A 12,518-nucleotide genomic window follows, 5' to 3' on the forward strand; every position below is an offset into this window, starting at 1 on the left:
ATTCGCGCCTGGAGAAGTTCCCGCCCCCTCCACCAGAGACCGGAATATTACGGCCTAGTAGGCCGCGAAGCCGGGGGCTAAATTTGCGGCGCCCGGCCCGTTATACCGCCGGGACCTGAGGCGGAATGGCGCTTCAAACCGGCCGCGGGAGCCCTCCCCGCGGGCCGGTCGGAATTGCGGCCCAGCAGGCCGCGAAGCCTGGGACCAAATTTGAGGAGCCCCGCCGACCGGCACCGACGGTCGGACGGGGCCTGCTGGGGCATAGTCAAGCCCAATGCCGGCCGCGGGAGCCCACCCCGCCGGCCGGAAGAGACAGGGGCCGGAATGACGGTTTGCCGGCCGCGGGAGCCCACCCCACCGCCGGAAGAGAAAGGGACCCGGAATGGTGGTTTGCCGGCCGCGGGAGCCCACTCCGCCGGCCGGAAGAGTAAGGGGCCCGGAATGGCGGCTTGCCGCGGGAGCCCACCTCGAGCCCACCCCAAGCAGCGGAGCCTAAAATTTTTGCGGCGCCCGGCCGCACCTGAATATTAGTGCTGGCCGGAGGCGAGGCCTTACTCCACTGCAGCGTCCTGCACACTCCGGTAAGGCCCAATGTGATCAGGCGAGATGGGGGGGGACCCAGAGACGGGGTGCCCGTGAGGAGAAGGCAGGCGACGGCTGACAGCCACTAGCTGCGTGTACTATGAGGGCCAGGAAAAAGGGGGGGGGAGGCAGGGAGCAGATTGCCGCTCTGCGGCACCCCAGGGGCCAGCCTAGGTCCAGCAGGGGAAGGGTCCAGAGGCCCAGTATGGGGGGTCAGGCACGCAGGAGACCATTGGGTGGGGGTTGGGGGACGTAGCGCTGGAGAAGCCACTCTCTTACCACAGCAGTCTTCACCCTCGGTCCATTCCAGCAGGGTCGCCCCTTCAGCTACTGGCACCGTAGTGGCAGGACGCTGGAAGAGGGACTTGGCGTGCGGGCGACCCTTGCGCTGGCGGGATGTAGGGGAGCTGGGCTGCACTGATCCACCTTGCCTTCTGTGGGGGAGGCAGCAGTGCAGGTGACCGGCACTGGCGCAGCTCAACCCCGGGAGAACAGAGAGGTCTAGTGCGTCTCTGTTGTCCCTGATGATCTGGAACAAAAAGAAATAAAGTAAAAATCTAAAATTTAAACAAGGAGAAAACAGCTCTGCAGTGCAGAGAGTGTCTTGCCTCCTTGGACACTAAGCAAAAAACTGGCAGTCTCTCTCTCCAGGCTGAGGGTATAGCTGTGGAGGAGGGGCTTAACAGTCTTCACTTAGTGTCACGCCTCCTATGGAGATGAGCTATACCCAAGGTCTTCTGTGTCCCCCAAGGAAACTGGGCGAGAAATCCCTTTAATGAGCACTGTCTACGTAATCAGATTTAACAATTACTAACCATTTAGTGTCGTGTGTGCATGTTTGGTCCCAAGACTGGCCATAGACATAACCGTTTTAGTATGCAGCCGGGTTTCACAATCACAATGACTATTGAGATCTCAGAATGTGGATTCAGGTATTCCAGCCAGATAAGCCCAGAAAGGTGGACTTAAGACCGGCAGAACCATACAACCACATCGAGTCGGTGGCTGCTCAGAGAGCTCAGCTTCATGTCTTAGTTTACACTGTAAAACCATTCACACTTCCACCAACCTTAGCACAGAGAAGTCTTTTCTACCCTGGTTGTCTTCCTCCAGCACAGTCTCCTCAGTGCTTACTGCAAGAGATAACTCCATTTTCATTTCTTCTGGTGATTCACAGGTCTTTTCTTTGGTTTCGGGGTCATCTATCATAGAAGGCCGCATCTCCCATTCTCTAGTCAGCTGATCCCAGGGGCAATGGAAAGGGGCCAAAACGCCATGTTTAATAAAGTTGGTTCTCTTTGCGGGTGGACGTCTGGAGTAGATATCGGGAACACAACATTATAGCCATGTCATAATACAGGGCAGGTCCAGCTACAATTTTGTATTCTCCAATAACGTCTGGGCTGCACATTTTACTGCATGGCTCATGTACTTTACACTAGATTTCTGGGAATTAGACTTCACAGTAATTCTATGGGGTGCTATGTATGCCTTGCATTTCATTTGAAGCATTTTTATGTCCCACTCTGTATGAATCCACATAGGATGAAAACAGGACACGTTCAATTAGACGTCACATTACAATAGGATATTGTGCGACGCACCACCAAGGCGGCCTACAGATAGCCTAGAGAGTTGTAGTACAGTGTGCATGAGGCTTGATGTGTATTGGTGCGGCAGCACTTCAATTCATGGCTTTTTTTTATTGTTTTAAGCCACAATTTTCTGAATTACAAGTTGATGAGCTATGGCAGTAATTGTCAGGGTAAGGCTACTTTCACACTGGCGTTTCTGGGTCCGCTTGCGAGATCCGTTTCAGGGATCTCACAAGCGGCCCAAAATGGATCAGTTCAGCCCCAATGCATTCTGAATGGATAAGGATCCGCTCAGAATGCATCAGTTTTCCTCCGTTCAGTCACCATTACGACCTGGAGGCGGACACCAAAACGCTGCTTGCAGCGTTTTGATGTCCACCTGACGATGCGGAGCCAAACGGATCCGTCCTGACTTACAATGTAAGTCAATGGGGACGGATCCGTTTTCACTGACACAATATGGTGCAATTAAAAACGGATCCGCCTCCCATTGACTTTTAGTGTAAGTCAAAACGGATCAGTTTGCATTATCATAAACAAATGATAATGCAAACGGATCCGTTCTGAACGGATACAAGAGTTTAGATTATAGGTGCGGATCAGTCTGTGCAGATACCAGACGGATCCGCACCTAACGCAGGTGTGAAAGTAGCCTAATGTAAGTGGCCACAAAGTATATAAAATATTGAATATTCCACTCTTTTCTGTCTGCACTTGAGCATTGGTAATACACACTTTTGTGGTAAGAGCAGGACATAGTCAGAAGTCCAGCAAGTATCTTTGGTGCATCAGTAGTCACCATTCAGTATCTGTCGACTGCATCCATTTATAATTTACCGGTAAGTGAATGGGTTTGCACCGCAATGCGGGATGAACAGGGCCGAAGCCTGTTTTTTGCAGATTCGCAGTCCACAAAACAGACAAGGCCGTCACACAGTCATGTAAATGCGGCATTATCCATACCAGCTACAACAACATGAAAACAAGACCTATTAATCTATTGTGCATGGACAGGAGTGGTGAGCAGAGAGGATACCTAAATGCACAGTCTATTCAATGCTCAATATACCATGGTCTACTCTCAGCACAAAGTCTTACCTGGTGTATTTTTCAAGCAACTGTGCCTTAGCCTCCTGTGCAGACTGAGCTCCAGCTGGGCTGTCGGGGAACTCACCAGGAACATTTGGAGCCCCCATATACTGGTAGTGCTGCAGTCCTTGCTGTAGACCTCCAACCCGGACACCTCTGTAAATCTGAGAGGTTATCATTATAGACTCTATACTGAATAAGAGTAAGATATACACAAATACAATTGTGTAATTCTATATAAAAGGAGGAAAAAGCATAAACTTACAAGTGGAATCCAGAAAGCCATTCCCCATCCTTTTGGCAGGCAAATGTCCCATCCGCTCCCCCACCCTGGGCGATCTTTACCAGTGACCTTACCAGGCTGCTGGATTAGCAGGACTGGGATTTTAGATTCATTATTGCCAAGATCTAGCTTTGAACCCGGTACAAGCAGCTCACTTCTTAGTCTGTTAATTTCCTGTAATAGAACAGTTATATATATATATATATATATATATACATACATACACACACACACACACACTAGTTGTTACATTAAGAAAAAATAAATAAAAAAGTTTTAGTCTGCAATCTTCATTCCTTAATTCATTTTCAACCCCAAATGTACAACTTATGTGGACACATTCCCCACCCTCAGTAATACATGCTGGATCGGTGTTCAGGATGCTGCCGTCTTGCCCCTACAGACTACATTGTGTCGTTTTCCTCCATATCTACAGGCTATATGAGCTGCCTCATTGAATCCTCTCCCCTTTTTCCATCCTCTATCTCAGAGGTCAGCAACCTTCGGCACTAAAGTTGTTGTGAAACTACAATTCCCAGCATGCTCCATGCATTTCTATGGGCGTTATGAGAACAGCAGAGCAAGTGTGCATGCTGGGAGTTGTAGTTTCACAACACCTGGAGTGCCGGAGGTTGCCTACCCATGTTCTATCTCTAAGATTAGTTTGACATCTGCAGTAGCAATTCCAGCACTGCCTGATGCAACTGGAATGCAAGCCGACCCCATTAACTACAATGGGGTCCAGAGGAGATTGGTCCTCAATCCGGAAAAATGCAGAGAATAGGCCGGACAGAAACAGCTGCGCACTGCAGTTTGCATTCGGCCAACTCCCGGATTACAATGCCACAGATGTGAAGGTATCTTAACGAGCTTTGCCAGGCTTTTATTATTAAATGACCTATCCTAAGGATAGGTGATCAATATTAGACCGGCACCCCCACCAATCAGCTGCATGAGCAGACAGCGCACCTAGGGCGCACGTGCCATCTCCTTTCTCTCCTGCTGTCTGAGAGAAGGGAAGGGGAGAGCAGGAAAAGCCATCAAAGCAAGTATAGAGCAGCACCACCACCAGTAGATGAAGAACTTACACACACTGCAGGAGCAAAACTGTAGGAAATTTGTAATGTATTTCTAGAAGTTATTTCATTTTGCTGTTAGGAAGCAAATGAACAAATAAATCAGTGCAAGGATGTCCATAGTCACCAAGTATTTTGTGTCTTATGTGGAACGCAAAATGGAAGACTGGAACAGACATCAGAGGACTTGGGGGGGGGACCCTTGTTTCCATGATCACTGAGGTCCCAGAGGTGAGCCCCCCATGATCACACATTTATCACTATCCTATGGAGCTAAGCATAAGACTCATGTCTCCAATAAAAATATATTGCAAAATGAATCTGCACATTAAGTTGAACTTCAGCATATATTGCAATGTACAACATGAAACTAGAGATATTAACCTGCACTTACCTGCTCCGATATTTTATTATCCGTTACACGAGATCGAACATCAGACGACCAGATAAGACCGTCACTGCACTCCACGGGAACTCCATCCAACATTAAGGACTTCACTTTATCTCTATCTGCAGAATCAGAGCACAGAGAGGACAAATTCCATCCATCAAGAGGCAAACTCTGCCAAGTCCTGTGCGTCCATAGACATCACAGCAAACAGTCCACCAAATAACAACATGGCCCTTAAAGGGGAAAATCAGGTCACCACCAGAAACCACGTGCATATAATTTAACCTGGCACATCATTGGGAATGATAACCATATAAGACGACACATTAGGCAACAAAATAGTCAAGTCTGGATCACACATTCTAGTTGGCCTTGCCAGGACTTGAACCTGGGTCATCTGTATGGAAAGACAGAGGCTCCCAACGAGCACAAGGCCAGTAGAGAAACAGAAAAGGCAATGCAACGGAATAGGCATATGACTGTTCAGACACAGTTATGAGGTTCACCTTCATAGTTTTCTAGATTTGGAAAGGATTTTGTCCTCCTTTTAGGCAAGTTCAGTCTTGGATCCCCAAGAGTGAGGCCTAAAATGGTTCCAGATGGTATCTGTGCCGGAGACTCCAAGCCTGGAAACATACAAAAATAGGCTTATATAACCTTGGACAATTCTACACAGGAAGCACAGATTTGTCAATATAATAAATTAAAAAATGACATGTTTTGATGCACAGAGCAGAATCTCCAAACAGGTTGTAATAAATCAGGGACTCTTCGACAGAACGTATATATTAAAAGTGGTTGTACAAAATTACTAAAAAAATAAAAATAATCCAGAAACAGCACCATTATTGTCTATGGGCCGTGTCTGGTACTGAAGCGCACCTCTACTGAAGTCAATGCGGCTGAGCTGCAATACCATGCATAACCCATGGACAGGTGTGGGGCATTATTATTATTATTTTTTCTTTTTCTTTTACCATTGAAGAACATGTTTTATTAAAATAATTACAATTGTTAAACATTTCATTGGTTGTTCTGCAGCAAGGAAACTGAGACGAGGTTCTGTACAAAAGGGCAGTGGGATAATATCAATGGCGTTGGCTACAGGTGGCAGGCCGTCGAAATACCACCAAGAACACAACAGATGTGTCCTAATACTGATAAGCGGCATATGAATCTAAAGCCAGGGGTATTCTAAATCTCATGTCAATGAGTAAGATCGGGGGAGGTGGGACGAATGGAGACAACAGTAAGGGTCTATTCACACGTCATTGAGTGTTTTGCGGATCCGCAAAACACGGACATCGGCCATGTGCGTTCCGCACATCGCCGGCATTCTCATAGAAAATGCCTTTTTTTGGCCGCAATTTCTTGTCCGCAATTTTCGGGATCAGAATTGCGGACCTGGAAGTGCTGCCCCAAGTGCTGCCCCATAGAAATGAATGGGTCTGCAATTCCGTTCCGCAGAATGCGGAACGAAATTGCGGGCGTGTGAATGGACCCCAAGGGTGGTGAACCAGTAGGTGCAGGTAGTTACTTCAGCTGCACATGGCTGACCACCTCTCCAATGAGATCAACAGGATGAAAGCTCTTCTGGTGCCTGTTATTAGTGCACAAACACAGAACAGGAGATGAAGTATACAAACACTTGTGAAATACACACTGAACACAAAAACTTACCTTTTAGTAGCTTAAACAAGGATTCCTGATTGCTATGACGGAGAATGTGATCTGGATTTTCACAATAACCTGCCCACCAGCCATGCGGTCCTGAATCTTCACTTTCCTGTGTAAGAAGGAGATTATTCATTAAAAAATATAAAAAAGTGATAAATAATTCAATGAGACTTTCCACAAAGCGTATGTTCACATTATGATTGTACAGCAGACCATTAAAGGGCATCTGTCAGCAGATTTGTACCTCTGACACTGGCTGACCTGTTACATGTGCACTTGGCAGCTGAAGGCATCTGTGTTGGTCCCATGTTCATATGTGCCTGCATGGCTGAGAAAAATTATGTTTTAATATATGCAAGTGAACCTCTAGGAAAAACGGTTACACCTAGAGGCTCTGCCAATGCCACACCGAATTTTGACAGGGCCACGCAGTGAAAACATCAAAGTGCAGAGTAGGGGTGGGCGATATGGCCTAAAATTTATAATTTTAAGCATGTGCGATATGCGATATATATATTGCGATATATTGTTTTCTATATTGGGGGGGGGGGGGGGTGTTTAAACTTTTTTTTTTTTTTACTTTTTATTTAATAACTATTAGCCTCCTTAAGGGCTAGAACCCTTGTCATATTCACCCTAATAGAGCTCTATTAGGGTGAATAGGACTTTACACTCTCCCTGCTGCCCTGTGCTTTGTGCACACAACAGCAGGGAGCTGACCATGGCAGCCAGCCTCTCATGTGCCCCCCAGCCTCTCATCTGCCCCCCCCCCCCCCAGCCTCTCATCTGCCCCCTATGGTAACTCAAACCCACCCCCCCTCCCCAGTATTAATCATTGGTGGCAGTGGCCACAGGGTCCCCCCCCCCCTCCATCATTGGTGGCAGTGGGCAGTTCCGATTGGAGTCCCAGCAGTGTAATGCTGGGGCTCCGATCGGTTACCATGGCAGCCAGGACGCTACTGAAGTCTGGCTGCCATGGTATGTTAGTGAGCAGCATTGCAGCCAGGACTTCAGTAGTGTGACTCCTGGCTGCCATGGTAACCGATCGGAGCTGCCCACTGCCACCAATGATGGGGGGGAGGGGGACCCTGTGGGATATGGCCGGCACATTCATTGGTGGCGCAGTGGCCACAGTCCCTCCCCTCCTCCTCCTACTCTGTCCTCATTGGTGTTCAGCGGCAGCCGCGCACAGTGGGGAGGGAGGGTCTCCCTCCTTCTCCCTCCACTGTGCCGGCCGGCTCAGGAGAAAATGGTGCGCGCAGAGAGCGCAATCATATCGCGGTCCGGCGAAATAAGCGATATGGCAAAAATCCATATCGTGGCCCAAATTTATATCGCCTATACCACCCACCCCTAGTGCAGAGAGCGCGGAGACTCTAGGTGTAATGGCAAAGCCCCTGTTGCTCCTAGAAGATCGTTTGCATATATCAAAACTTTGTTTTTCCCAGCAATGCGGGCACATATGTACATGGGACCAACACAGACGCCTTCAGCTGCCAAGCGCACATGTAACAGGTCAGCCAGTGTCATAGGTACATGCTGACAGATTAAAGGGATTGTCTGAAGTACAGATACTGACTGAAAACCTATCGTCAATATGAAAAATCGGTGCAGGTCCAACTCCCAGCACCCCCAATCAGCTGTTTGAAGGGGCTGCGGTGCAAGTGCTGCATCCCCTTCATTGTTTACCTGCATGCCATCTCCTTTGAATTGAGTGGGACAAACCACTGTAGAAAGCTAGCTGAGGAGGGTAGGTCATCAACATCTGTAGTCTGGACAACCCTCATAATGAACACTGTAGGTGATCTGCCGACTCTGGACAGATGACGACATTGGAGGAGATTCATCAAGAAAGGAGTTTCCTATGCCAGTCTTGATCTCGTGTGCTGGAATGAGATGTGGCCAATTTATTAAGCGGCACACCCCTTAGTAAAGCCTCCTGCACACGAACGCATGCTTCCCATGGCCGTATTGCGGATCCTCAATACACGGGCACCGTTCCGTGCGCATTCCACATCACGGATGCGGACCCATTCACTTCAATGGGTCCGCAAATCAGGAGATACGGAATGGTGCGGAACGGAAGCGCGGAACAGAACCCTACGGAAGCAGTATGGAGTGCTTCTGTAGGGTTTCGTCCCGTACTTTCGTTCTGCAAAAAGATAGGACATGTTCTATCTTTTTGCGGAACGGCCGGATCGCGGACCTATTAAAGTGAATGGGTCCGCGATCCGCTGTGGCTGCCCCATGGACGGTGTTCGTGCATTGCGTCCCGCTATTTGCAGGCCGCAGCACGACCACGGGGCTCACACGTTCGTGTGCAGGAGGCCTAAATCAGGACATCTCTGTGGGTCAGCTAGGGGCTGGATAAATCCAGCAGGCAGAGGGCGGCTCCATCCCCTCCTGCTAAATCCCTGTTCCTTTGCTTGCAACTATAGAAAAAGTGGCGAGAAGCGCAAATAGGCGCAGATGATGGCACAGATATGGCGCATGTCATAATTTGCAACTTTTACAAATCAATGGTGGGGTAAAAGCCTTTATAAATCTCCCCCACAGAATACATCACATAGCAGACCTCATTTACAATCCCTGCAAGCACCAAGTCCATACAGCTCAGTAGCTAGAACTGCAAAACTAGGGACCTGGCTTCAGATCTGTTTGAAGGCAACATCTGAATGGAGTCTATATGTTCTATATTATGTTTACATAATTTTAGACCATGTCCTCCAACACTCAAAGGAAAAAAAAAAAAACACGCAGCATACCTTCCTATGAATTTGACCCCAATACATGGGGCCTATGACATAAAGGAGGTCAAAAGAAGATAAAGACTGAACCATGAAGCCACGTGGACATACAGTGCCATGGCAGAAATACCAATCACTACATACCTTATGAAGTGGGGCAACATGCAGAGCATCACCAAGCACACAGTTAGACAATGGGCCAACAAGTCTATAGCGTACAATTTCCATGGTCAGGTCACTGAAAAAAAAAGAAAAAGTCAATTTCTATTGTTTACTACATTGTTGAAGCAGGTTACACTCAAGTGGAACAAAGAAATGATTCCATGTCACACCAGAAAAATCTGGCCAGACACATTAGACCTATGTTGGATGACCCTCTAATGAGAATGTGGCCTCCACAGTAGATAAGGGTTGGCAAGTTGGATTTCAATTGCCCAATCCAAAGATATATATTTTTTTATCATCGTATTCCAAGAGATTTCTTTTTCCATCTACCTAGCCATATGAACGCTTGTTTTTTTGTGGGACGAGTTGTAATCTTAAATGGAATTATTTTGGTATCCATATAACTCATTATTTAACTTCATTAATTCTTAATGGAGGGGGATGGGAAAAACATCAAATACTGACATTTTTTTTTAAGTTGTAAATTTTGCAACGTTCCCTGTGGCATGAATGACATGACAATTTCATTCGCTGCTGACCCATAACTTTTTATTAATGCACATAAGGAGAGAAAAATACTTTTTATTCAAGCCAGATACAGGTTTACATCACGCAGGGGCCGGACAAGCCTACCAAGCAAGTTTGCAGCTCGTGGCGACGGCCGTTTCACGCACACTGCGCTTCCTCAGGCCACTGACGTCAAGACGTCACTGCGTCTCGCCCTATATACGCCGGTTTAGTGGGCGGCACAAAATGTAATTCCCAATGAATCGGCTAGCTGCATACATGAACACTATAAAAACAATTACCATTAAAGACCAAAATGTGAGCATAAAGAAAAAATATACATCTAAAAAAAACACACAGAGGTTGTTTTTCTCATTTAGACCTAAAGAGCCCATAGCTTGAGATCGTATGATCCACCTCGCTTCTTTTCTCAATAGGGCAATTAAAGAAAATCACAGAAATAAGATAATAATGCACTTAGTGAAGTAGATGCAAGCATTATATATGGACAAAGTCCTCACTCTGATATGATAATATCTGAGACACTTAGCCAATATATTTTGATCAAAACACATCTGAGCCCGCCTACCAAGTGCCAAGGTGGTCTCAGGTCAGGCGAGTCCTACGCTAAACCTACCTAAGCCATTGGGCTTCTATGTTCAGGAGCGCAGACGCTGCACATATGGTGAGTCACCTCCATGTGCGATAGGGCAATTAATATTAATAATAATATCCGATAGAAGTGCTCAACTTAAGCAAGATGTTTAAAGTGTAACGGTCATATTTATTAGAGCTAGGCCTCATGCACACAACCGTATGTATTTTGCTGTCCGCAAAAAATACGGATGACGTCCGTGTGCATTCCGTATTTTGTGGAACGGAACAGCTGGACCCTAATAGAAGGGTACTATCCTTGTCCGTAATGCGGACAATAACAGGACATGTAGAGATACGGTTGGGTGAATTTGGTGTCGAAGAATTTCACTGGCCCGCATAGAGCCCCGACCTTAACCCAATCCTACACACATGGGATGAAGTAGAATGGCGACTGCAAGTCAGGCCCTCTCATCCAAAATTTGAGTCCCACCGCATCTCTGAAGAAATTTGGCCAGAGTGCATGTATGTTTGACGTGTGCATGGTTTAAAAAAACTTTTAAAAAGAAAGCCATGTCCCTTTTTACCTACATGTGCTAAATTGTGCTCTGGCAGCCGATTAAATAGGACATATTCAATCATGGCTGTCAGGTATAGCCTAAAGGGATATGCCCACATTGTCTGATAGGTACAGGTCTCGCAAACGCAGCCGAAAACAAAGCCGGCAAAGTAGTGGCCTGGCAGTGCTGGGTCCGGCCACCACCAAGCCCTTCTATTGGCCCGCCGAAAATAGAAATGAATGGGAGTGCACTGCACCTGGGCAGCCACCACTTCCATTCACTTCTATTGGGCTGAGTGAAATTGCAGAGCTCGGCCATTTTCGGCGGCCCCATAAAAATGAATAGAGGGCAGCCGCTCATGCTCAGTGCACCCTTCTTCACTTTGCCGTCTCCGTTTAGGAGATAGGTGGGACCCGCACAGAGTAAACAATGGGGGCATAGCCTAGCGATATGCCCCCATTGTCTGATATGGGAAAGCTCCTTTCAATGACAGAACATGAAAACTATCCGCACGTACCGAATAGTAATGCCAGTCTGTGTTGAGGTCCAGTAATAAGGGTCGGGGGTAGCTCTCGTTCCATCCCCAATGATCTTTTTGACAGGAACAGCCTTTTCTCCCTCTTTATTCTGCAATTTCCTTTTCTTCCCGGCTTTAGTTGCAGTTGCTGGCGGCTCTTCCTTCACAGGGGGTGGTGCTGGTTCCGGGATACATACAAAATTGTCAGGTCTGTCTTCGCATACACATACAAGCCTGAGCTCCTTTAAGACATCCTGACAAAAAAAATAAAAAAATAGTGAAAACTAACACATACTGGGAGGCCATTGGTATTAATCCTATGAGTCAGTATGAAACACGGAAATTGTGATCCCAAAGGTGGCGGGGACTGATGGGACCAATTAAAACTCAGATTACCAGTGGGTGACAGGAGAAGTGTGTAGACTATAACGATGGTGGGGGCATAAGGGTAACAACTGATGCTGCCAACAGACAGTAACCAGCGTTGTGTCCTTGTGGTCCATATGTCTCACATCAGATCAGAAGACATGGAGGCACATGGTCAAAATGCCCCTACATTGCAAACTTCCATTATCCACTGTGGGAATTCAAACCGTTCATTTTCCAAAAGGAGCTGTGAAAAATGAAAGGTGGAATCTGTATGGTTGATATGGGCAACGAAGGCTACTTTCACACTAGCGTTTTTACTGGAGCCGGCAGGGTTCAGCAAAAATGCTTCCGTTACTGATAATACAA

At 47.1% G+C, this 12,518-nt stretch overlaps 1 protein-coding gene across 4 annotated transcripts in view; it reads right to left on the reverse strand.

Moving 5' to 3' along the window:
• POP1 (POP1 homolog, ribonuclease P/MRP subunit) overlaps positions 1-12,518 on the reverse strand; it is a 56,168-nt gene that overhangs the window by 15,962 nt on the left and 27,688 nt on the right. For all 4 annotated transcript variants that reach the window (XM_040432843.1, XM_040432845.1, XM_040432844.1 and 1 more), the window contains 8 exons: positions 11,784-12,037; positions 9,585-9,678; positions 6,697-6,802; positions 5,523-5,642; positions 5,020-5,135; positions 3,532-3,723; positions 3,276-3,430; positions 1,652-1,894 (listed from right to left, as the gene is read on the reverse strand). In XM_040432843.1, the coding sequence (XP_040288777.1) occupies positions 1,652-1,894; positions 3,276-3,430; positions 3,532-3,723; positions 5,020-5,135; positions 5,523-5,642; positions 6,697-6,802; positions 9,585-9,678; positions 11,784-12,037 (1,280 nt within the window). The remainder of the gene's footprint in view (positions 1-1,651; positions 1,895-3,275; positions 3,431-3,531; positions 3,724-5,019; positions 5,136-5,522; positions 5,643-6,696; positions 6,803-9,584; positions 9,679-11,783; positions 12,038-12,518) is intronic.

Source organism: Bufo bufo, chromosome 5 (genome assembly GCF_905171765.1).
Source record: "Bufo bufo chromosome 5, aBufBuf1.1, whole genome shotgun sequence".
Lineage (NCBI taxonomy): Eukaryota > Metazoa > Chordata > Amphibia > Anura > Bufonidae > Bufo > Bufo bufo.